We start from the raw sequence: 26929 nt of genomic DNA, 5'->3' as shown, positions 1-26929 counted from the left end.
CTGACAGTCTGCTTCCCTTGACTTCCCTCACTACCTGGGCCTTGTGCCCCGCTCCCTTCTCATCTTGGCGCAGTTGTCACCTTCTCTATCCTTCAGTCCTGTTCAGGTGAGTGTGTAGGTATGCGGGGCACGGCTCTGGGGTAAAACGAGTGTCTCCTCCTCTGAGGCCCTTCATCCCAGGCAGCACCCGCGGGTAGCGCGCCAGGGAGAGGAGGTGCCAGTTCGCTTTTCCGCCCGGGTCGCACGGGGTGGCCGCCGACCCCCCCCGCGGCCCAGCCACCCTGGGAGGACGGCCGCAAGCCGCCGACCGCGCGCCCCGGCTGCCTGCGGGACAAAAGCCTGCGAGCCTCCGCGGGGCCGGAGGGCGGGACTCGCGCCGCCAGCCTGCTCCCAGGACCGCCTGCGGAGTCCGGGGGCAGAGTCCGCCCGAGAGCCCGCCGGCCGCGCGGGCGCTCGCGTCACGTGACGCAGCCTGGCCACGTGACCCTGCGGGCCCGCCCCGGGCGCCCCGCCTCCCGCCCCTCCTCCCCGCTGGCCCTCGGCCCCGCGGCTGGCCAGTGATTCTCCCGCCCGCGAGCCTCCGAGATCCCCGCGGCGCTCCCGGCGGCTGGGCCTGGCAGACGGCGAGCGGCAGCGGCTGGCCTCCCAGGTAGCCGGTGGGTCGCGGGCCCGAGCTCGCGGAGGCCGCTTCCGCGCCCACCCTGCCCTGCTCCCCCTGCGCGCCGCGCGGGGCTGCGCCGGGCGGCGGGCCCCGTTACTCCCGCTCCTCCCCCTCCCTCGGGCGGCGGGTTCCGGGCCGCGGCCCCGCCGGCCCGCACGCCCGGCACCTCAGCTAGCGTTTCTTCCACGGGGAGAAGAAGGGTGGGGAGAGGTTAGGGGAAGTTTTCCGTGCTCCCTCTCTCTTTTGAGCTGCAGGGACGCGGGTTTCCTGCTAGCTGAAGTCTGTCGCAGCTCTCGGCGTTGTTTTGCTGAGAGACGCCCACCTCGACCCTCCCCATCCTCGCTGGCTCTTCCTCACGGTTCTTGCATCTCGTCCTTTCCCTCCGCTGGGGAGGGTAGTGGTGTCACAGACCATATTCTTCACTGTTTCCCATTCCGCCACGACACGGACTCCACCAAGGGCTGTTCACGTAGTAGGGACCTTTATCCAGGTATAGAGTTAACTGAGTGAAATGACATTTCGCTTGTCCTGCCTTAAACAAACTGCCTGTTTTGTTTAAGATAACCCTTGAGGCACGCTCCGTTCTGCTTTTGTAAGTGGCTTTTTGTTTATGTTTATTTGCATGTGAGATGCTTCGAAGTCATCTGCTGCAGAACTCTGCAGTTGGGGATTACGATTTTATAAAGCAATATTATAATAATGCTTTAAAAAAACCCAGATTCATTGTCTTATTTGTCTTTGGCCTATTGTTTTTTGGGGGGAGGATTATAGCCCTTGGAGGCAAAAGCTGTGAGTTTCTGAAACTGGTGTGCATTGTGGGATCATAACATCAAGGCATATAATGCTGAAGTAAACTTTAGAAAGTATCCATTCCAAGTGAGCAGTGGCTGAATTTCACCTCTTTGAACTACTTTCAGGGTTGAGTATGTAACTGTATATTTAGATTCTATTAATACAGCAGTTAATCTGTGGGCAGGGTATCTTTTAATCCATTGTGTGAATACCAGTCTATTTATTAATACTTCTAGACAGCCTACCCTCTAGTCTGTTTCTCTTAAAGAGGAAGGATATTAGTCATTAAAAAGATTTCCGCAGTGATTGTGTATGATCCCGATGATCCAATTTGGAGAGCTTCAGAAAACGGCCATAAAAACCAAAGCTATCAAGTTTTCAGCTTAAAAAAATTAAAAAATTTTTTTAGAATTAAAGAGTGCCTGCATTTTCCAGCAAGAGCTTGGCTCTATCTTAATAATCAGCAGCTCAAGCTGGGAAGTCTGAGACAGTGTCTCCTTTATCTGGAAGAATGGTGATAAAACTGAAAGGAAGTCAAAGACTATTATTATTATTATTATACTATTACTTCTGTGTGTACTACATTCAGGGTCATGCATGGAAAACAAGCTTTGGGCCCTCGAGGAGTGTAGAATCTAGGCAGGGCATTAGGACACATTTAAAAAATATTCTATGGTTAAAAAAAAAATTAAAAATGTCTCTCATTGTGTACATGTTGAGGAATGCATGGGAGGCACATGATGAATATTGTCTGAATTTAACCAGAATAGACTTCCTAGAGGAGGTCAGTAAATCAATTACATATTTGATCTACAGTATGAACTTAATTTTTTAAAGTTTCCAAGCACATTAATTCCACAATACAGACTTAATTCTTTAATTTTGCAAAGAATAAAAGAAAATTTAGAAAATATGAAGCATAAAGAAGAATGTACTTACTTGTGATTATACCATCTAAAAATAACAACAGTTAACATTTTGGGGTATAAGTCCTTTTTATTATGCAAATTTACTGGGTTGCTGTTCAGATAGTGAGATTTCAGGTTATAAGAGATACTGTAATATCCAAACCTAGCTCATTCCTGAGTCTAGGAGGGCCAATAGCAAAAGTTTGAGTATTGAAGAACGTAGCCAAATATTTTTGATTCTTGAGTTTAGATAGAGTTTAGATAGCAAGAGTTCAAATCACCGGAGATACTTCTATATTTTTTTAGTGTTATATACATTTAAAAAAATGAGAACATACTCATGTACACATAGTAAACGATAAAGTGTGAAATGACTTCAGGAGATGAGCAGTCCCATCCAGGAGAGCCTATACTGAGACCATTCTTAAAGGATGGTGTCTGTCTTTCCTACAACCCCAGAAAAGAAGATTCCATGGCTTTTCTCAGATTAGCATTCCACAGGGGCAAAATCTTTGCTGAGATATTCTTTTTGATGCTTAAGGAAAAGTTCTAGTTTTGGAAATAGACAAAGCCTACCCTCTCTTGAGTGCCTCAATCCTGGACTCAGGTGGTATAGTGGGAACATCCAGTAATATTGTTTACAGCTGTGGTAGTTTCCAAAGATGACTGCCAGAAATTCTTCCCATCCCTGTACTTGACTGCCACTCCTACCATCAAGAGATGGAGTCTGTTTCTGCTCCATTTGAATCTAGCTTGCCTTGTGACTTGCTTTGACCAGTAAAATGTAGCAGAAGTGTCATTGTGTCAGTTCTGGGCATGGTTTTTTAAGAGGCATGGCAGCTTCATCTTTCATTCTCTTGGAAGCCAATCAGCATGTATAGAGGCTTGGAAGCTTGGGCTAAACTAGGTGAAGAGTGAAACCACCTGGGTTGGCCCAGATATGTGAGCCAGACCTGTTTCAGCTGTAGGTAAGCCCCACCGGTGCCTGTGACCTCAGGAATCAACCCATCTGAGTCCAGTCAAAACACAAGATTGAGAGAAATAACATGTTGCTATTGGTTAAGGCCACTGAGTTTTGGGATGTTATGTTATTCAGCAAGAGATAACTGAAACAACAATTAGCGCCTTGTGCCATAAAACCCTTAGTTTAAATCTAGTTCACATGTAAGTCAGCCCCAGGATGTGATCCCTGAGCACAAAACTGTGGTATGCAGCAGCATGCTTTAATGATAAATCTCTAAATCAAGTAAATATATTGCATAGGGATGCACTTATTGAATTAATTAAACCAGTCTGGCTGTATCTCATACTCTACAAGGTAAATAAGTAAAAAAGCATTTTCTTTTATGTAGTTATTATTTGTATACATGATTGTTATTATCAGTCTTAAGTTAATGTTTTGTGATATGATTCTGACATGTTTTAAAGGAATTACCCATTATTGTAATGACAGATGTGTGGTGTTCCTTGTAGTTTATATTTGATGAATTTAGCACCTGATTGTAGCCTAAGTCTTTATAGTACAAATGTAAGATCTGCTGCAGTGAACATGTGTGCTTTGTCCTCAAGGGTCAAGGAAAGTGAATCTGATGCAAACTGTCACTTCTAATGTGTATGTTAACAGGACTTAAACTGAGAGATTGATAGATTTAAAAAATCTATCATTCGATTTAAAAAATGGTAGATTTTTCAGGTGCACTTCTGTCATTGCCTTTAAATGAGAAAATCCTCTGAGCAGCTTCCCATTCTAATTCTGGTTAGATCAGTAAAAAAAAAATCAAAAAAACAAGCCCTTACCAGTGTGGCTCAGTTGGTTGGGCATCATCCAATGCACTGAGGGGTTGCCAGTTGGATTCCCAGTCAGGGGACATGCCCTGGCTGTGGACTCGATCCCTGGTTGGGGGCATGTGTGAGGCAGCTGATTGATGTTTTGCTCTCACATCAGTGTTCCTGTCTCTCTCCCCCTCCCCCTCTCCCTCTCTCTAAAGATCAGTAATTTTTTTAAAAGTCTTTAAAAAAATAAAATTAATATAAAAAAACCAACTCTTTCCTGGAGAAGAATATCTCACAGGCCGTCAGATGGGTAGAGTACCTTTACAGACTTATGGTCTCTGAATTTCCACTGGGCTGTCACAGCATCTCTTTAAACCCTGCCCAGTGTCTTTCTCATTCTCGCTGGTGACTGCTTCAGACTCCACCTTTTTTTGTTGTTGCTCCACTCCACTTTCTATTGCTTACTCTTAACAGGAAACTTTCTTCACAGGGAAAAATAGGTGATCTCAGAAGAGAATGTGCCCAAATGCAAATTAAACCACTAGAATGACTATAATAAAAAAGACAGAAAATAGTAAGTGTTGGTGAAGCTATGGAGAAATTGGTACTCTCATAAATTGCTGGTAGAAATAACTGCAGACTCACCTCGACTGTCATTAGATGATAGATAGATAGATAGATAGATAGATAGATAGATAGATAGATAGATAGATAGAGTGTGTGGGGGGGGAAATTGCCTCCAACTTCTGTCTCCCCAACCATTAAACTCACTTTTATTCATATCCATCCTTTCCTTTTTCTCTTGTGTTTTAATGGAAGATTTCCCACTTTCTGTGGCTTACCTACATTTCTGCTTCAGGTCCCATTCCCTGTTACTTTTTTGGAAACCTCATTTAGTTATATCCTCTCTTCTATTTTCCTATTGGCTCCTTCCCATTAACATTTAACCATTTTCACATCTCTAACATGTTTAAAATAAAAAGATAACCCAAAATGTGTCCTTCAGCTCCAGCCCATTTTACAGTTACTACCCTATTTCACTTTTCCCTTCACAGTCAAACTTCCTGAGCATGTTGTTTATACTCATTGTTTCCTCTCCTGCTCCTTTCACACGCGCCTCATCCTGCTGCAGTCTCGCCTTGTCCACCCAAAACCTCCCTGAAACTCTTCTTGTAAAGGTTGCCAATACTTACTAAATCCAATGGACATTTCTCAGTCCTTCCTGTGTTTGGTCTCTTGGTACCTCCTTTGTGTGATGCTCATGTTCCTAGGCTTCCATGACGCTCTTCTCCTGGTTTTCTTCCTACTCTGCCTGTACAGTCCCTTGTATGGAGTATCCTTGTCCCTTTGCCACTGGAGTTTCTTTGAGTTCTGTCCAAAATCCTCTTTTCTTACTCCACACACTTTTCCCTGGATGATCTCATACCAGATTTCCAGATCTCCAATCCATGTTTCTTTTTTAATCTTCATATTTATAAATCTATTGGACTTTGATATCCCACAGGTAGCTAAACTTAAAATGTCCAGAGTATAATTCCTCATCTCTCCTTGAAACTTCTGTATTCTCTGTTGTAGTGAGTGCATTACAGTTCACTCAGTTACTTAAATTGAGCCTCAGTGTGTAATCCTTGGCTCTGCCTTTCCCTTATCTAGCTCCTTCCTCCCATACAGTCAGTTACAGAATTCTCTTCAGCCTGTCTCGCATTCAGTTTTCTCCATTTCCCCGGTATAGGCTTCCATTCCTTCTTTCCTGGCTTACCACATCCACCTTAGGTTCCCTCTAAGAACTTCTTCATCCCATCTAGTCTCTACATTCAGCCAGAATAATCTTTAACAGACATACATCTGATCATCCCACTTCCCTGCTTAAGATCCTCCAGTGATTACATGTTGCTCTAAGGATAAAATCTAAGCTTTTTTTTTTTTTAAATATATCTTTATGGATTTCAGAGAGAGGAAAGGAGAGGGTGAGAGAGATAGAAACATCAATGATGAGAGAGTCATTGATCGAGCCCACAACCCGGGCATGTGCCCTGACCGGGAATTGAACCCTGATTGCCTGGATCCTAGGTCGACGTTCAACCGCTGAGCCACACCCGGCCCGGCAAATCTAAGCTTTTTGACTACAGCCATGCTAATTGTGTTTCAGTTCCTCCACCAGACCTTTACCTGGCATGCATGTTCACTATTCCAGGTGCCTGCCTTCTTTTCAGGTAGTTGTCACGTCCCAATTCTGATGCTTGTATAGTATCCTAACCTCACCATTAGAGTACTGGCCTCACTGTGGTGAGCATATGTTTATGTGTCTAATGCCCATCACCCCATGTAAGTTTTGCTGGGTGTTCAGGTGGTGGTGGTGGTGGCTCTGTGTTCTGTTACCTAGAGGACATCCAGTAAACACTTACTGAATGAATACAGTATGGTTCTGCATGTCCATTGCTGGAATTTTAGTTTGGCTTTAGGCCAACATGCAGTACAGTTGGTACTTTTCATACAGCAGAGACTAGTAGATATAGTCACTTTAGAGAGATCCATGTAGAAAAGATTCACGATATCATAAATAGATTTGAACTTGGGCCCCTCCATTCCAGCTTTGGACTCATTAGAAAAGTAAAATGATGTATTATTGTGCTCAATCCATTTCTTTAACTTGTTGACCCATCTATTTTTATTGTGATCTGTTTTGTGACCCCTGTGTGTTTGGTAACAAAGAACAAAATTTTGAAGGAAAATTATTTTGAATCATGGTAGGTTTTTTTCTGGATAACCCTGGGTATGTTGTTGTTATTTTTTTTTGCTGCTAATACTCTTGCCATTTCTATTGTTTACTTTTCTAACCTGAGTACATGGCTTCAGTAGAATTATTTCGTCACTTACCATGAGCTGTCAGATTCCCTATATCCTAGAATTGCCTAAAGTTTTTGTGCAATGAAATGAAAGTGTTCCCTTGGATGATGGGGCTAAAGAATTGCTTCTCGAGGCATTATTGCAAATTGTGCTTCAAGCCAAGTAACCTACTGGCAGTGGAAGTGACATTTGTCCTTTTAAATGAGTGATGAATTTGAACAAAACTAATGAGACAAAGGGCAGTCACTGAGAGTGTTAGGAAATTCTAAAACAGCAATGATGCTATTTTCAAATGAAGGTAGGATAACTTTGTCACCTGTACAGCTGCATCTTTATGAAGGATGGCAAAAAGTCTTTTGGAGAATGTTACATTCTCAGAGCCCCTTAGTCTTTGTGGAGTTTGTTAAGTATCCAGGACATTCCTTCTTTCTCTTTCATTCTTTTAGTATGGTTGGCTTGCAGAAAAGAGAAGTGGATGACGGCTGTTCTAGCAAATGGGACAGTAACAGCATTACTGTCTCAGCAGATCTCTAAAACTTTGCTTCTTTGCAGTACTTATACTATAGAAAGGGTGAAATAGTTTTAAAGTGGATTTTTATTTAAGGAAATTTGAGGCTGATCCTATTTTAGAGGCTTGTCTGGACCTGGGAAATACATTTTCTGTCTAAATCAGTGGTGTAGCATCTGCTCAGTCTCAAAAAGCTCATCAGAATAAGTACGGAAGAGATCGATAAGAGTAACATTTAGCTCTCCTGTAACCTGAGAGATTTTTTTGAATTGCTTTTGCAGTAGCATACATGTATGACATAACAAGTAGTAAAGTTGTACACCAAAACTTTTAACCAAACCCTAGAACTACACTATTTAAAAGTTTTCCTAGAATTGAAATATAATGCATTTGGAAATAAAAGATGACCACAGCTTTAAGTCTTGTGTGCTCAAATGGGAACTTCCGTTGGTGAAAAAAGAAGAAGGCTGTGAAAAACACTTGTTCCTGCAGGAAACTGGATGATGTTCACTGAGGAAATGCTTATATTTTATCATCTGGTAGAGTACTGAGAATTTGATTTCTTGGATTTCATAGAACAGTTTTCTGGGATATATAATTTTTATATAGTTGTAACTTGTGCACATATTTTTTTCCATTTACATGTGAATATGTTTCACTTGAACTATATATTTGCATGTTATATCCCATCATTTGCTTAGTTATTCCACTTATATTTGCATTCTAGGTTTCCCCTTTACTAGGATCTGACTTTCTATTAGACCTTAAGATCTTCAGAGGCAGAGGCCGTGATTGTATTGTTCTTTAATTTCTCCCAGCATTCTTGGTATTTGGGGTCACTGTCAGAAAAAGAATTAATATGCTATTACTTTGTTCACATTATCATACCTTTGTCATATCAAACATTTGACTAGGTACCTCATTATAAGTGAAATCATACATTTTTTGTCCTTTTGTGTCTGGCTTATCTCACTTAACATAATGCTTTCAAGGTTTAATCTTCATTGTAGCATGTATTAGAATTTCATTTTTAAGGCCAAATAATATTTTATTGTATGTTGATACCACATTTTGTTTATCCATGCATCTGTCAATAGATATTTGGGTTTTCCACTTTTTTGCAATTGTGAATAATGTTGCTATGAACATTGATGTACAACTATATGGTTCAAGTCCCTGCTTTCAATTCTTTTGGGTATATATTAGAAATGGAATTGAGAGATCAGAGTAGTTTTATGTTTAATCTTTTGAGGAACTGTGGTAATGTTTTTCACACTGGCTGCATCATTTTGCATTCCTATTTTCTACATTTAATTGTATATTAATAATTTATTTTATAGATTTGCCTGAAACACTCTGCCACCCTAGGTTGTGAATTTAAGGCAAGAATACCTTTTAAAACTTTTAACAGCTTTCAAATAACTAAGCTTTTATTTTCACTTAAAATATTTGTTTATTTTTTGGTCACAAAGTGTTTGTTGTAGAAATTTGGAATATATTTAAACAATACAAAGAAAGAAAATGTCACCTCTAATCTCTCCAGAGAAATACATTTTGATGTCTATATATCCTTTTCCTGTATATATTATACTTTACAATATTGTAATCATGTTGTACGTAATATTTTATAACCATAGGTAAGCCTTACAGGGTATACTTTTTGTGTGGGGTGTATTATTTATTTATTATTATTTTTAATCCTCACCCGAGTATATTTTTTCCATTGCTTTTCTGGGGGGAGGGGAGGAGAACGAGAAACATCCATGCGAGAGAGGCACATTGATTGCCTTCCACATTTGCCCCAAGCAGAGCTGGAGATCAAGCCTGCAGCCAGTTGTTGCAGAATCAAACGGAGGACCCTGCAGTTCTCGGGCTGACACTCTAACCACTGGGCCAAACCGGCTAGGGTGGGTGTTTTGTTTTTAACATGAGAATTAACACATAACTTAGCTTTTTGTTAGCATCTTCCCTCGGGATGCTTCATTTACATGGTGCACAGAAACTTGGGAAGGAAAAGCCCTGGGTTACCTTTTTCTTAAGATACTTAGTCACTGCTGCATACTTTGTGCCTATTCAGGATGGTCTGGGTTGAGCAGCCCACTGAAAATTCTTCCCTCTAGCAGTGCCTCCTCAGTATGTTAATAGAATAACCTCACATATTACTATTTGAAGTATCTAATTTTTTTGGCAACCGCTGGAGTAATGACTGAAATGAAATGTAATTGAGCTATATTTATATTCCTTTAAAGTAGAATCCGTACAATTAGAGCAAAACTGTTAATACTTCTACTTTATGTTTAGGCAAATTTAGTGAATCTCATAAGATATCAGAACTATCCCAGTGCTGCTCTTCTTGTGATAGATCTTTGTACTTCAGAGTCAGCCACTTAAGTCTGATAGAGATTTCAGAACAGATTAAAAGCTAGTTAATTTTTAGTGATTATATCTTTTTTAGCTTTTAGGATAATAGTATATACTCTTTATAATTTTGTGGTAGAGGGTAAAACATTAAGTCTACCAAACTGATAGAATTACGATACATAGTATGATTTTCTTTTTTTTAAATTGTTGACACTATTACAGATGTCCTCATCCCCCCCCCCCCCCCCCCCCGCCTACCTCCACCCAGCCCCTGCCCCCTCTTCCGTCTGGCTATCACCACACTATTCGCTGTGTCTGTGGGTTATGCATATATGTTCTTTGGCTAACCCCTCACCTTCTTTACATCTAGTCCCCTCTCTCCCTCCTCTCCGACAGCTGTCGGTCTGTTCCATGTATCCGTGCACTATGATTTAGACCCAGGAAAATGGAGTAATTAAACATCTCACCACAGTAATTTAATTGTAATGATGATGGTGGTAATTTTGTTAATTAGAAAATTTTGGTGGTACAGTATTTACATTTACATTGACATGTGCTGCCTTAGTAAAGATATGCTATACGCCCAAGCTCAAGACTGTGATCTCTTGTTCTGTACAGTACATAGCACATCCTGGGTTTTAATACCTCCACAGAACCTCTTGGAGAACCTTGTCTGAATTTTGAGGATCCCCTCTTTATGTCATCAGCTGCCAGGTTGCGCTTAGTCTAATGAAGACATATTTTGTACCTTAGCAGTCTACAGCCCAGGGATGTACTTTGTGCTCACACAGTCCTGTAAGCTCCCTGAGGACAAAGGTTTCATTTGGTCTTCAGAGCCTGCCTGTCAGTGGCTTTTGGAAGAATGAAAGAATGAATAACATTTGTGAAGTTTAACCAGGCAAATTTAGACAGAGGCATACTGGGGGATGTTTTTTGGGAAGTGCTTTTTATGTTTGTTTTAAAAACAGATGCTGGTGTACATTTGTGAGACTAGATAAAGTCAGAAGTAATATTGGAGAAGTTTAGCAATTGGAAAGACCAGGACTGATGTTTCTGTAAGAAGAGCTGGAGAGATTGGGGCTGACTCCTAACTATGCCACTTACTGCTCTGTGACCTTGGGAAGTCATTTCACCTTTGAACATCATTCCTCATCTGCTGCTGAGAATGGGTTATGGTCTCTTCCTTATAAGAGTATTGTGAAGATTAAATGAAATAGTGTATGTGAAGCTACCTAACAGCGTCTACAACAGAGCAGGTTCTTGACCGTTGTTAGTTTCTTCCTTCCTGCTCTTTATTTGCTTGTGTTGTTAGGAGTAATTACTTGCTTGACCAACATTACTGCCTTTGTTGTTCCCAAGCTTACGAAAATCCCCCATAGCTTCTTTATTTTATCTTGAACATAAATTATAGATTTTTACAGAACATATTTTTGAGAAACACAGGCTCAGAAGGTAAGTTGCAAGTCACTCTGATTGATTCAAAGGAATTAAAAGTAAACCTAGGACTAAAACACAGGCCTCAGGACTCTCGGATTCTTTCCATTATACTATTGTTGATGCTTTCTGCTTTTATGATGGGTGTGGACATGGAAGATATAGGGCTTGGTTTTTATATTGACTCTTAAATTACAAGTCTTTGGAAAAATATCTTGTAAAATAAAGCTTCAAGTAATTTAGCAGTGTGGGTAAACTCAGTTCATATAATAAGCCATCATGAAAGCTTGATTTTTCTGTAGATTGCCACACCCTTGGGGCAGAGTTGCCTGTAACTGTTTAATAATTTCAGAATAATTGTACTGCTGTCAGGACATTATATGATTTTGAGTGCTAATATCCCTTTGTGTTGTAATTTTAAAGATGGTGAATCTTATATTTTGGTTAATTTCCCCCTTCCCTCCAATTTATCTATTTAAAATTTAATTCTATATTACATAAAATATTAAATTTCAAAGACTAATTTTGATATGGTTTATATTCTAGGAAAATATGCTTCTGGATTTTCTTGGTATTTTTCTACTTTATAGGCATTTACACTGTTTTACTTCTTGTGACTCCTTTCCTTGTCTGTTTTGTAAGAGGCACAAATCAGGCCATTTGGGGGCATCTTTTTGTTACTTCTAAAAGCATTTAAGACAATCTTCTTATCATATAATGAACACTTATGAATGGAGAACAAAGAAAAGAACAACAGTCTAGTAGAAAAAAAAGGGCCTTCATATAAAAGGATGGCACATTGGCCCTTAAACATGTGAGACAGAGGTGAAGATTGCACATGCTGGCTCTGGACTGCATGGCTTCAGGGCCTCCCTCTGCCACTTACTAGTTTAAGCAAATTCTTAATACCTCTTTGCCATGGTTTCCTTGTCTCTAAAGTGAGGATTAAATGAATTAATAAATGTAAAATATTTAGAACAGTGCTTGGTATGTAGTGCTCAAGAAATGTTATTTGTTTTATTGCTATTATTGTGATTATTTCTAAAAATGTTGCCCAACTTCACTCAGCGTAAGAGGAATTCAAGTTTAAACAAAACTGAGATACCAAGATAATACACTGTGTAGTAAGGGTATAGGTAGACAGATGCTGGTTATTTTATATATTGGTGGTTATTTTATATTTTGGTACTACTTCAGTAGAGGACAGTTTGAAATAGCTATTAAGGGTAAACTAGCTATTGAATTTTGAACTGGCAATTACATTTTTAGGAGTTTATCTTAGAAATTTATGTATAAAAAAGACATGTATATACAATAATATATGGAAACAATAATTGCAGTATTGTTCATGTTAGCAAAGACTAGAAATGACTTAAATGTCTCAGTGGAAACAGGTAAATTGTTATATCAATATAATGGAATGCCCTGTAGTACCATCGAAAAGAAGTGAAGTAGGTCTGCATGTACTAATAGAGAATGATCTGCAAGATGTGCAGTTAAGTAGGGGGGGTTACATATAATGCTCATGTAAGTATACACTATCTCTGGAATGAATTAAAATAACTACTATCAGTGGTTGCCTTTGAGGAGAGGGTCTGGGAGGGAGGATAGAGATACTATGTTCCTATGCCCTTTTGTACTATTTGAAACAAAAAATTTTAACATTGATGTATTAGTTTTTACCCTCCCCCAAACCTGTTCCTGCCAATACACACACATATGCAAGTGTGTGCACACTTGCATGCACAATTTTCAGAACATTCAAATGTTATTCCAGGAGTCTGGCTGTGCAGTGACAGGGAATAGTATTTAAAGCTTATTAAATATGTAGTGTGATACTTGGGGTATAACTGGAACCTGATCCTTGTTATCCAAATTGGTGCTGATGGGATAAATCTCCCTGGATGGTGGCAACTGAGGCCTTGGCTAATTATGCTCAAGCTCTGAGGGTTGCTTTATAGGTGCTGTCGTAGGTGCTGGAGCCAGAAAAAGACCTTGGTCTTAGGCCTGCCTCTCTTGGCTATTTTTAGAGGTCCGAGAAGAGAGTGAGTAGGAAGAAACTTCAAGAGTTCTGTACCCCATTGGGAAACTGTGGTTGTACTTATCAACTGTTTGGTTCTACTTCAGTTTCCAGAGGTGAGAGCCAGAATAGAAATGCACTTGGCATGATAGGATTTTGTGCTTGTGTCCCCCCCCCCCCCGGAATTTCTAGAAATACCTTTTAGCCCTAGAAGAACTGGAGCCATGACCAGGATTCTTTGTGTAAAACTCCTTAAACAGATCAAGTTTAAAGTTTTAAGGGAATTTATACATCTCTCCTTTTTATTGGGTACTATTTAAGCTAATTGCTATTTGCATAAAGGCTGTAGTCATCACCTCTAACACCAGAATTAGGGTGAATTGTCTTGCCCTTATTCAAGTAATGTTTCTCAATGTCAAATGAAATATGGTCTGTCTATATGTAGAAAATGTTGTCATATGAATTAGGATGAGGACATAATGCTTTATTTTATGGTTTTATCTAGTAAATCTTAGGTAAATGCTTCTTAATATTTTTGCACCTCTAAACTATCTGAGGTGTGTCCATTCCCATTGTTAACAGTGGCTCCATGTGGCAGTGATATTCCACAAGGGGTGGGAGTCTTTCAGTGCATTCTAGCAGTGGTAGTCGGTGAGTGGGGAGGTAGAGATAATGATTCTGATTTTTATAGCACACATCCACCCGCCCACCATCACCATTTCCTGGGGAAAATATACCTGATAAGAGGCCCTGGTTTCATCCAGTTCTTATGTCTTCCCTCCATTATCTGCTGTCTGCTTGCATATGAGCATTTACATAACAGATTAGCACTGACTTATAAGTGTGCAAGACAGACAACTGGTTCTGGCAAGTTTCCCTCCCATTACAGGAAATGGCCCAGGTCTGAAGGTGGAGGAAGGATTAGACACGTTGCTAGGGAAAGTGAACAACCTGTTTAACCAAAGGTGGATAGTTTATTCTGGAATTAGCTTTTGTTTTCTTTTATTAGCAGTCTCTTTTAAAAAATTAGTTTAGTGGTTTACTTTTTTTCTTGGAATCCTTTTTTGTTTGTTACAGCAGAGATGTCAGCAGATTTATAGGAATTGCTTGAAGCCAGAGTCATGGTGGATGTAGGAAAGTGGCCAATCTTCACTCTGCTCTCATCTCAGGAAATTGCATCTATTCGGAAAGCATGTGTCTTTGGCACCTCAGCCAACGAAGCGCTGTACGTTACTGATGATGATGAGGTAAGAATCTCTCAAAATCCAGAGTTTAAGTTTAGGACTTATTTTGGGATTGAGCTTTAAGCATGCAGTTTGAAGATTGAAAAAGGTGGGGGATAAGAGAACCTCAAGTTCAAGAAGACTATATCTTTGATATAATCTGTATTTTCTTTCAGTTTCTTGGTTTAATACCACTCCACCCCTACTACTCTTTGAGTTTCATAGTATAGCCAAATATTTTAAAACTAAGTAATGTCAGCAGAGGTTGACTTTTCTTAACTTTTTCAGTCTCTTTCTACCTACTGAGCTGTCAAACTGAACTTGAGTGTGTCTCATTTTCAGACTGAAGAAGGGAGCCTTTGTATAACTTGAGACCAGACATCTCAACCAGAACTATTTGTTTTCCAGGTCTTTGTATTTGGACTGAACTATAGTAACTGTCTAGGAACTGGAGATAACCAGAGTACACTTACCCCTAAAAAGTTAGAAGCCTTATGTGGAAAGAAGATTAAAAGCCTTAGTTATGGCAGTGGACCACATGTTCTTCTCAGCACTGAAGGTAAAGAGAATAAATCCAGCTTTTCAGTTTGTGGAAAATCAAGCAATTAACTCTAAGCTAAGAGGAGGTAGGGCTGGATCAAATAATTAATTTCTAATGGTTTGTTTATTACTTTCTGAGTGGTAAAAGTTCAACACTTCAGACTAACTGTGGAACAGCCATAGGATGACTTGCAAATTAAGTGAACTTCTGAGGTTTTCGGCTGCTTATATACAGTTGTGGAAGATTAGGTATAGCTACAAAGTCATCCTTGCAGCCTAATTTTTGAGTGGATTTGTGGTAACAAGGCAGTTTTAAGGTTTTACTTGGTACATTTTTATAAGCACAGATAAAACTGGTTTTCCTTTCTTTGTGTAGTTCCTGAACCTTGAATTCAAGAAATCTTAGTTTATTCCCTGGCATTCCTGTGGGTGCCTTATGGAAAAAATGTGGGATAGATTCCTCTCCTTTTTCTCTCTGCCTCCCCAAGATCACTAAAGAAGGAGACTATTCATTCATCTTTGGTCATTTATCTCCACTGTGGGCAACCAGAACTCTCTGAAAATCTGTTATTTATAATCTAAATTCTTCCTTTTATATTTGAGGCATATTACCGCTCTTCCTCTCTCTCTCTGTCTGTCTCTCTCTCTGTGTGTCTCTCTCTCATTCTCTCTCACAGAGGTCCTCAGCTTTTTGTTGGGTGATCCTATAGGGTTGCATTTGGGGGACAGTTTGCTTGCCTACCTTTTTGTCTCCAGACTAGGAACTTCCTTGGATGTTGCCATTGGTCTTCTTTGTACTGAGCTTTTTCATTGCTTTTAACTCATGCCTGAGTCCACTCCAACTTGTCTGCATCTTTCTCAAGCTGTGAGATTTAGATCTGAGCATGACTGCTTAGTAAGAGTATAACTAGTGTTGAGCACAATGAGGTGATTATCTCACTTCTGCGTTATGTAATCGTGCCTTCTAGCATCACACTGGCTCTTTCAAGCAGTTACAAGTTTGCTAACTGGTTCAGCCTGTCATCCATTGTGACCTAATGATTTCATTTTTTCCTAACACATATCGGTTTCTCACCGTAAATTCCTCAGGCAGTTTTTTTAGAATGTATATATATACTACGACATATACATTCACATTTTTGGTTTTCTTCAAAGTGGTGGCTTTAGGAAATTATAACTCTAATTTTGGAATTAGTTTCAGTGTCTAGATCATACAGTTTTAACTATCTTGAATGTTACAATTGAGATATAGATATAAATAACAATAAACATAAAAATATAAATATATGATTTTCTTGTGGGAATATTTTTCATTTTTTAATTCAGTTTTGATCATTATAATACATTTTACACAATATGCATTAAACATGCTTTGTGTTATGTATCTGCCTATGTGAATACATATATTCGTGTGTATTGTGTGTTGACAATCATACAGTTTTAAAACAATTTAACACTAAATCATCAAATAGTTTATGGCTTTTTGTAAAAAGCAGAAGGACCTCTGTCTTACCCCTCTTCACTCTTAGAAACTGCTCTTCTGAAGGAATACTTTTAACCCTTTCACATGTTTCTTCTGATATTTAATTTCATATTTTTAAGTTAACATACTGCTATTTCTAAATTTTTAATTTTAGATATTATCCTTTGACTTTTATAATGGCAGATAGAATTTAGCTCTCTTTCCCCTGCCTTCCCTCCCTCCACTTATCGTTTCAATATAGTGATATCGTCATTTTGGTGAAGTCAGTGTTCAGTGTCTACAGCATTTGAACTCTATAAGTATTATTTATACCTAAGCTCACCTCCTTTCTTATACAACTGTTTGTTTTCCTAGGGTTCATTTACACGCCCAGACTCTTACACAGAGCAGTATTGCCTCACAGTACATCTGAGCATATCAGGTCATCTCTGGAGCCCTCTGTCTCCCTGATGCAGCCTGGACTGTCACTCTAGACCTACTGCACAGCTGTCAGCCTAGAACTTCATTTCACCATTAACCTTGGAAGTCTCCTTACCTTTGTCCTCTCTGAATCTCCTGTTCTTTGTGTCCTATAATCCTCCTTGGATTATACTCCCATTTGGGTGAACACACTCTCTAGTAGCTTCCCAAGGAAAGGGGTGTGAGAGAAATCTTTGAGTTCCTGTCTTAAAATGTCTTTATTTTATCCTTGCAATTGAGCAATGGTTTGATGGGGCTTAGAATTCCTAATTGGAAATCATGTTTCCTCAGAATTTTGAAGTCATTGCACCTTTCAAGTTTCAAGGGTTGCTCTTGAGAATCTGATGCCATTCTGACTTTTGCTATTTTGCACAAGACTTTTTTCCCTCTTTGGAAGCTGTAAGGATCTTTTCTTTATTCTGAGTGTTCTGAAATAACTATGGTTATAAACTCTGGTGGGGATAGTTTTTAATTTATTATATCGCCATTCTCCTGGTCCCCCAGTCTGGAAATTGCTTCATTTCTAGAAAAAATTCTTGTAATATTTCATGGACAATTTCCCTTCTTTGATTTCTCTGTTCTCGTCTTTCTGGAATTTTTCTTAGAAAGATTCTAGATCTATTTTTGAGGAAATTTTTTCAACTTATCTTACAGATTTTAACATTGTCAAATTTTAATATTTCTGCTGTTACATTTCCAGTTTCTCTTTCTTGTTCTATAAATGTTCTTTTCTAGAGCCTCCTGTTCTTGTTTCATGGATTCAGTATCTTTTCTTTGAGGCTGTACTAATTATAGATTATTTAAAAATTATTTTCTATTCTCCTCATTGTTTCTTTTTTTTACCTCCCTAGTTTCTTGTTTCTTTTTGTTTGTTTTGGTCTCTGACTTATAAGTTAGAGGCTTTCTTTAAAAGTTTGTTGATCTTCCCTCGCCAGGTGGCTCAGTTGAAGCATTGTCATCTACACTAAAAGTTGTGGGTTCAGTTCCTGGTCAGGGCACATTACTAAGTTGCAGATTTGATCCCCGGTCAGGGTGCATCCAGGAGGCAACCAATCGATGCTGCCTTCAGAGCCTCTCTAGATTATTTTCCCAGAGCCCTCAGTCTTATTTTCTTTGTTGTGTTATGTGGGGGAATGGCAGGAAGTAGGTTTGGGCAAAGGGAAAAGTTGGGCTAAAGTGCTGTTACTGTAAGAAATTCATAGCATGCTGGCTGGCATTGCTCAGTGGTTGAGTGTCAACCTATGAACCAGGAGGTCATGGTTCAACTCCTGGTCAGGGTACATGCCTGGGTTGTGGGCTCGATCCCCAGTAGGGGGTGTGCAGGAGGCAGTCAATCAATGATTCTCATCACTAATGTTTCTATCTCTCCTTCTCCCTTCCTCTCCTTGAAATCAATAAAAAATATATATATTAAAAAAAAATTCACAGTAAGTAATGCTGTAAGTCTCTTGTCTTTTTCCAGGGTTGGGGAGGGGTAGTTGCCTGACCCCACAGGAAGAGGCTGAGGATTTGGGGTCTAACTGCTTCTGTTTTCAGTTGCACCCTGCCCTTGTATCTCCTGTGGTCCCTGGGCCTTTGTGAGATTTTGGGCTGGAATTGGCTGTTCCTTTTGATGATGTAGGTGTCACCTTCTCTGGTCTGCTCTGCTACTTATAACAACCATCTGCTTTCCAGTTCCCAAAGTTTTGTTGACATGTCTCCTGTTGTATTTTCTTCTCTGTTGTTCTTATCCTTGAGTATTTATGCCTTTAGTAGGATTTGAGGAGCGACTGAAGATGAAAACATGTATTCAGTTCTCCGTTCTTTTTTTAAAAAAATTACCTTTATTGTTGAAGGTATTGCAGATGTCCCTTTTCCCCACCATTGATCCCCTCCGCCCTGCATCTGCCCTTCCCCCTCAGCAGTTCTCCATTCTTTATCCGCCTATGTGGTATTTCTAAATGGCGTTTTAGGAATATTTTGAATAATGCTGTGTTATTAAATTGAACATATAGTCCCACCTGGTGACAGCTCTGAATCAGTATTCATTTGGTATCATTACTTCACATATAGACCTAGGGCTTGTGGATTTTTTTTTGTCTTCTGAAGCAACATTAAATGAGTTTACTTATAAAATTAATTTTTTCTGGTCACTTCTCCAACTCAGTGTCCAGCCTGTGAAGGCTACACTGAGTTTTCTTGAAGGTCAGAGATGCGTGGGATGCTTCTTTGCCTCCTTCTACTCTCTCCCTTCCTCACTCCCCACTCTCCCATCACTGTCACATTCTTGGGTAAATTTGCTCATCTCTTCATCCTCAAGTGATCCTGGAGCTTCATCCTTGGTCTGTTAGAGGCAGTGTGGCAAGTGGATGCTGGCATTCAGTTAGATTTGGTTGCTTTGAAGCTTTCCCAGAAATTGGGACTAAGAGCCATCTCATGAAGGAGTTAACTTTTCCTATGCTTCATTAAGTAAAAAGGGAAGAAAGATGTATGTATAGTATTTTAAAGAATAAAATAATGTGTTAACAGGAAAGTAATTGCCAAGGGCAGATCTGGAGAGGACTTACAGTAGTACTATCAACACCTGGGGAGTAAGTCCTCAATCCTGAGGTGCACCTGTGTGATACAGCACAGCATTCGCTAGGTCTCTGTCATGTACTGCCCCTCCTTCAGGATTCTGGTGGGCCTCTTTTCCTAGGGAAACATCTTTACTGGGATATAGTACAGCCTCTGCACTGCAGTTGGTCTCCTGGCCACAACTGATCTCATTGCATTCTTCCTCTACAACCTCTTCTGGATTATCTTCACAGATTATCTAGCACCTGGCATGGGTGGCTCACCTGATTGTGTGACCCAGACTCATCTCTAAGGAGTACCAGCCCCTGACCATGCTGTACTCTGGCCATGGCTGCTGCACATTTTTGTTTACTGTCACTATTGGGCAAGTATACACCAAAAGACTACCAAGTGTCACATGGGTGCCAAGCCAGCTTGTCATTGCTGTCTCCAGCAGGCAGCTTTTGGATGCTGCAGTATCTGATAGGGGCAGTGAGCACTGCTGCACCTCTTTTGCTATAAAGTGAGTTCCTTGGTCTGATGAGATGTTTTGTTGGGATCCTATGTCAGTGGTTTAAATATTCCATAAGCCCTCAGACAGTGCTGCTGGCTGAAGCCCTGTGTGCAGGAAACCCATATCTGGGCTATATGTTGATTCCTGTCAATATGAATGGCTGCTTCTTCCAGGATGGAATGGAGCCATCTTGCTTCCAATAGCTAGTTGGTCTCCTTGAGGGGTGGTGCTGTATCAGGAGCTTTGCATTGGTTCTGTTACTGGCATAGTTGGCCTTCAGCAATGGCAGTAGGTAGGTCAGTCTTGGTTAGTAGAGTCCGGTCTTCTGTTATTTGCATTTTTCTCCTAATGAGTGAAGTTGAGCATCATTTCATATAGTTAAGACCCACTTACATTTCTTTCCTTGTGAACCATCAGTTCATTTTTCTATATGGTTCTTGGTTGTTTTCTTTTGTAATTTTAGAGACACTTTTTATGTTAGAGATTATCTTTTAGTAATATAAATTGCAAATGTTTTTTCCCCAATATTGATTTTTTTCTTTACTTATGGTGTTTATTTCCATGTAAAGTTTTTTCAAAAATATAACTAGATTCATCATTCTTTTTATTGCTTCTGGTTTTTTATTATAGGAAAGTTTTCCCTATTTCCAGGTTATGGAGGAGTTTACTAATTTTTTCCTTCTAGTTCTTGTATGATTTTTTTTTTTTACATTTAAATTTCTGATTTATAGGTTTGGTACATGGTATGAGAAATGAGTCTAATTTTTCAATATGACTGTCCAAGTGTGTACACCCAACTTGTAAAAAATTCATTCCCCCCCAAATAATATAGCTTTTATTTCCATATACAATTGGTTTATTTCTAGACTTTGAATTCCATTCCATTGGTTGGTCTGTCTATGTCCTAGTATTAATTTTAGTTCTATAAAATTTTTATAGGTTTAATAACTGATGGAGCTACCTATCTTCTTGCTGCTTTTTAAAAAGGTTTTTCTATTCTTGTTTGTTCTTTCCATTGAACTTTGTAATCAATTTTTCTAGCTTCAGAAAGTAACTTGAAGCATTTTACTAACATTATTTTACATTTTTTAAGTTTACAAAGGAAAAACTAGTATCTTTATGGTATTGAGTTTTACTGTCCAAGAACAAGGTATCTTATTTTTATCTGTTCACATCTATTATTTTGTCTTTTAGGGGTTAAAACACTCAGAAGTTTGGACATTCCTTATCACTTGATATAACTTTAATGTATCATGGGTTGTTTTTTAGGTTTTATACTCTTTTTTTCAGTCTTCAGCCTTATCCTTCTTGGTATAAAATTTCCCATTTGTGGTTTCTGTCACAGTTTCTATAATAGGGAAAAACTCTTGTGGTACACGCATCAGAAGTTCTCTAGATCTGGCTTATACTACCTGGAAGAGAACCCTGATTTTGTTGGGTTGTTATAGTTACTCTAGAGTAGATCATCAGAAACCTACTTAAGTATGAGTACCTGTCCCTGATTGCTTGGGGACTGTTGTCAGTGAATCAGCAGCCCGACGATAACACTTGGATTTCTGCTTTCTCTCTTGGATAGTGTTGTTGCCAAACATAGATTTTCCTTAAAAAGTCAGGATGTTTTATTACCATGGGAAAGACATGAGAAAAGTATGTAACTCTGGTGTATCTGCTCTTGATACTCAGCATGCTGTGGGAGGAAATGCACGGAACAGTGATACTTCCAGAGAGGACAGAACAGAAAAGTGACCTCTATCAGAATCCCAAAAAGATAAAGTCATAAAAAAAAATTCAGTCATATTTTACGCCACTAGTCTGTTTAAAAGAAGCCCTGTGATTTTTATATATAGTATATACAAAAAGTACACCTCTTAACTCTTGCAAGTAGTATACCTCTTTCCTCTGTATTTTGTGAGTGACACACACACATACCCCCAACAGGCCCCTGAGCTTGGTATTTGGTAAAATGATGGTAAAGATTAGTATTGAACTTCCCTGTGTCTTCCCTTTTGCTTGATATACCTGACACAGAAACTATTGAGATGATTCAAAGTGTTTAGAAGGTCTAATGTTTGTATATGTAAGCTGACTTCTGACCACAAAGCTGATCTTCTTTCTATGTTAGTACCAAGTCCTTTCTTTCACAGTTTTGCATTTGTCTATCCTGTTTTCTCATCCATCCCTCTTTTCCCTACCCCTCATCAGTGGTTACTTCATAGGGAGGAAGGGCAATGTGAAAGAAATTAAGGCTGGAGAATGAGTTGTGCAGAATTTGGGGAAGAAAGTACAGGGGTACCCTTTCTTCTCAGAGCTGATTTTTTGTGTATGGCTATCTTGTATAGATGGAGTTGTTTACGCCTGGGGCCATAATGGATATAGCCAGCTTGGGAATGGGACAACCAACCAAGGCATTGCTCCCATCCAAGTCTGTACCAATCTCTTGATCAAGCAAGTGGTTGAAGTAGCTTGTGGCTCACATCATTCAGTGGCTTTGGCAGCTGATGGAGAGGTAAGTGCCTTGCTTTTGTTCTTTATTTTTAAGTTGTGGTAAAATACACATAATATAAAATTTACTGTCTTAACCATTATAAGTGTACAGTTCAGTGTCATTAACTACACTCCAGTTGTTGTATAACCATCACCACCTTTCATCCACAGAACTCTTTTCATCTTGCCAAACTGAAACTTTGTACCCATTAAACATTAATCCTCTAATTCCTCTTCCCCTCCCCCCCAGCAATCACTTTCTGTATCTATAAATTGGACTATTCTAAGTGCCTCATATGAGGTGAAGCATACAGTATTTATCCTTTTGCGACTACCTTATTTCACTTAGCATAATGTCTTCAAGGGTTATTCATTTAGCCTTTTTAAGGCTAAATAATATTCCACTGTATATATATGCCACATTTTGTTTATTCATTTACCTGTCGATGGATATTTGGGTTGTTTCTACCTTTTAACTATTGTGGAAGTGCCAATAAAATAATGACCATATTGTACTTGACCATATAGTGTGAATGTCATAACCCTGTGTGTATAGCTAAAAGCATTGTAGGAACACACTCTTTTTCTAACACATCCTATGTTATGTGATCAGAAACACTCTTTTGATGATGGTAGACTTCAGTCTTAAAGCTGTTGAGTCTTGTGCTATTTACTAAGACTATAGTAATTAGATGTGTATGACAGTGTTCTGTACTTTTTTTTTAATGGCCCCATCCCTTAAAGTCTATTTTGTTTTTCAGTAAATGTAATGATGCCATAGAAAATAACTTTACCAACATTCTAGGGAACTGTACCACTTGTTCACCCCACAAGTTCCATGCTTATCTTAGAGGTTACTCATCCTGTTGATTCTACTTTCTAATCTCATATCATTTTGTTCCTCTCCATCTCCATAACCTTAGGCCAGGTGTTGTCATCTGCCTGGACTATTGCTATGATCTCTTTTATTCCACAGCTTTTTCTTTGGTCTACCTGTCCAGTATTACTTCTCCACTTCCTGTGATATCCAAAACACAAATCAGATCATATTGTCCCCTGTTTAAAGTCCTTCGATGGTGTTACAGTGATTTTACATTCGAAAACCGAGGTACCACTGTAAAAGGCAGCTGCACTGCAAGGGAACTGGGATATTTGAGAAGTGCCAGAAGAATGATCGTTGAAATTAAAACTTACTAATCTGTACAGTTTAGATACCGGGTAAATTTCACCTTAAGCATGTTACTTTGGATAATTGTGCTAAATATTTGCATTATTATACTAGATATTCCTGTGAATCTACTTTCAGGAAGTGTTCTCCTAGTGTAGGTTATTTCCTTTACTACCAACATTCCCCTTCCCTAATTCTCCTCTCTGATCACACTCCTGTTTGATAAAATCAGTTTTGGTAATTAACCTGAAGTGATGTTTTGGTTATTTTTCATCTTTGTTACTAGATTTTAACTAGCTTAGAGGTCTATTTGTGACTCTCTACCTTAGAAATCTGGTGTTCAGGTTATGGCAGATCATAGGCCAAAAGTAATAAGGATGCAGTTGAGGAGAGGGAGCTGCTTGGAGCTGGCAGACAGCAGATGAAAACTAAGAGAAAATATTACCAAGAACAGACTAACAGCCTGGCATCATTTTTGTAGGGACAAATATCTCTGTAGTACTTGTGAGCATTACTGTGTTATGACGTGGCACTATGATTCATAATTATAATCATGATGGTCCTGAGTCCTCGAGAAAGGTGTTGAATGTCCGGTATTGGACGGGGGAAAAGCATAGTATGATTTTGAAAGGTTCCATAAAAAAACAAAATTATGGCCAAAAAGTTAAGCAGATTTTTTCATGTCACTGATACTTATGTAGCATATACTTCATTTTTAATTGACGTCAGATTAAAAAACATATATAGCTGCCATAATTATAGAGGCAATACAGCATAGCGGTGAGGAGCACAGCTGGACTGTGTTGGGTTCAAATGCCACTTCTACTACTTACTAACTGTAGAACCTCAAGCAGGTCACTTAACCTCTCTGTGTTTCCATTTCCATATATAAAATGGGGACAATAATAGTGTCTACCCCAGAGTCACCCTACAATATTACTATGATGATTGAGGAGGTTAATGCGATAAAGCATGCAGAGCCATTTAGCACATTGTAAATACTGTGCTACGTGGGTTTATTTTTATTTATGATTATTATTGTAGTTAGACATAGAACTTTCTCCCTTACCACGATTTCTTTTCCCCGCCTTCTCTTGTGTAGGTATTTGCTTGGGGCTATAACAACTGTGGCCAGGTGGGATCAGGATCTACAGCAAATCAACCAACTCCTCGAAAAGTTACAAACTGTTTACATATTAAGAGAGTGGTAGGCATTGCCTGTGGTCAGACCTCATCCATGGCTGTTCTGGACAGTGGTGAGGTGAGCTATCTCTGCATTCCTCTTTCTCCTCCCACCTCCTCTTTTAATGAAATGTCTCTTTTTTCCCATGAGGTGCCTGTATTAGATCGTGGAAGAAAGACTGCTTTGTTTTGATAGCCCCATTGATAGTTAACTGGTTACTGACTGCGGAGTAACCAGAGAATGTTTGCTCCTCAGTGTGAATTTTTAAAAAATTGATTTTAAAGAGAGGGAGAGAGAGAAGGAAAGAGAGAGAAACATTGATGTGAGAGAGAAATATTGATTGGTTGCCTCCTGTACGTGATCCCCAACCAGGGATCAAACCCACAACCTGGGTATGTGCCCTGACTGGGAATCGAACCTACCACCTTTTGGTGTATGGGACAATGCTCCAGCCTACTGAGCCACACTAGCCAGGGCCTCAGTGAGAATTTTTAAATTTCAAGATTTATCTGTAAGTAAAGATTCTAATGTGTCTAAATTTTATTTTTGTGGAAGATCCAAGTAGCTTAATCCTTATAAGAGTATTTGTGACTTAATTAACAGGTTAAAAAATTTTATGTACCTCATTCTTCCAATGCAAAAATCAACTGTGAACTTTTTTAAGTTACCTGGTGATGTTTATAGGCAGTCGATGACTCCAGTGGGCATGATGTCCCTGCAGAACTGCCTGCCTGTATCTGGAATGTTTGTTCACAGGAAGAAGCAACTTACAAAAGCAGATTTTTTTGGTCCTGATTGCTGTTAGCTACTTTTAAAAACCCACCTTTCAGTGACCTTCTGTCATGGTCATCTTTCAATGAATGGTTATTTTTAGAAAATTATTCTGCTTGCAACTTTTACTTAAATGGACCTGTCCCCACCTCTGCATGTCTTAGTACACAAAAATTATCCAAAGATACATCTTTGGGCACACACGTATGTAATCATGCCTTGGGTGCTGGAGTGCTCACCTGTGTTAATTTATTTTTGGAACCAATCCTGATATCCTGGATGACTTCAGAATTCCTTGGAATAGTCATATGACATCCTGCATTCTAGCATACTTCACTTCCCTTTTATTTTAAAAAATTAATTTAAGATTATTATGTGGTTATTTTAGCAAAGGAAAACAAATAAAACATATGAAGTAAAAAGTGACTACCTTTTCTCCAATCTTGTTAATAGTTTGATGTATATCCTTTTGGACTTTTCTCTATAAACAATTATATATGGGTGAATATAATTACCTTTTTTAAAAAATGGGATTATTATACCTACAATTTTTTCTGCTATTCTGTAACTTCCTGTTTAATAACATGTGTTTTACCTAAATCTATTCTCGGACCATTTGTAGCTGTTTTTTATATACTAATGACTGCTTTGTTTTCCTCATATGGATGATCCACATCCAGAGCTCTACTGATAGACAATTGTTTCTAATATTTTGTTATTATAAACAATGTTGTGCTGATTTTCTGTGTTACTCTTTGTGTGTGTGTATCTTTGTACACTTAGGCAAGGATTTCTGTAGAATAAATTCTCAGAAATAGGATTTCTGGGTCAGTGAGTATATCATTAAAAATTTTGATGTTTGTTGTCACATTTCTCTCCAGAAAGTTCAGACCTATTGCACTTCTGGTATTGAAAATGCTTTTTAACCATCTGTTACTAATCTCTAAAAGTCCATGTCTACCTTTCCCCTGTGTCACATTGCCCTGAAAAGCCGCTGCCACCCTGGCTGGTATGGCTCAGTTGGTTGGAGCATTGTCCTGTACACCCAAAGCTTGCGGGTTTGATTCCCAGTCAGGGCACATGCCTAGGTTGCGCGTTTGATTCCCAGTCATGGTGCATATGGGAAGGCAACAGATCGATGATTCTCTCTCCCATCGATGTTTCTCTCTCTCCCTCCCCTCTCTCTAATTAATCAAAAGCATGTCCTTGGTGAGGGTTAAAGAAAAAAAAAAAGCCCAGCCAACTCTTATTTGCCCCATATTGCC

At 39.2% G+C, this 26929-nt stretch overlaps 1 protein-coding gene across 6 annotated transcripts in view; it reads left to right on the top strand.

Annotated features, from left to right (window-relative positions):
- Positions 1-586: 586 nt before the first annotated feature.
- Positions 587-26929, top strand: part of RCBTB1 (RCC1 and BTB domain containing protein 1) — a 47381-nt gene continuing 21038 nt past the window's right edge. The window contains exons 1-6 of one of the 6 annotated variants that reach the window (XM_016205462.2): positions 832-1151; positions 13315-13420; positions 14382-14551; positions 14936-15086; positions 22398-22564; positions 24813-24971. In XM_016205462.2, coding sequence (XP_016060948.1) covers positions 14426-14551; positions 14936-15086; positions 22398-22564; positions 24813-24971 — 603 coding nt within the window. In that variant the 5' untranslated portion in view covers positions 832-1151; positions 13315-13420; positions 14382-14425. Of the gene's footprint in view, positions 650-831; positions 1254-13314; positions 13421-14381; positions 14552-14935; positions 15087-22397; positions 22565-23549; positions 23761-24812; positions 24972-26929 lie in introns of those variants that run through there. The other 5 variants (XM_087814347.1, XM_016205463.2, XM_016205464.2 and 2 more) reach the window with 5 other exon arrangements.

This window comes from Miniopterus natalensis, chromosome 2 (genome assembly GCF_054644295.1).
Source record: "Miniopterus natalensis isolate mMinNat1 chromosome 2, mMinNat1.hap1, whole genome shotgun sequence".
NCBI classification, from domain to species: Eukaryota; Metazoa; Chordata; class Mammalia; order Chiroptera; family Miniopteridae; genus Miniopterus; species Miniopterus natalensis.
This window is presented reverse-complemented; position numbering and strand designations above follow the sequence as displayed.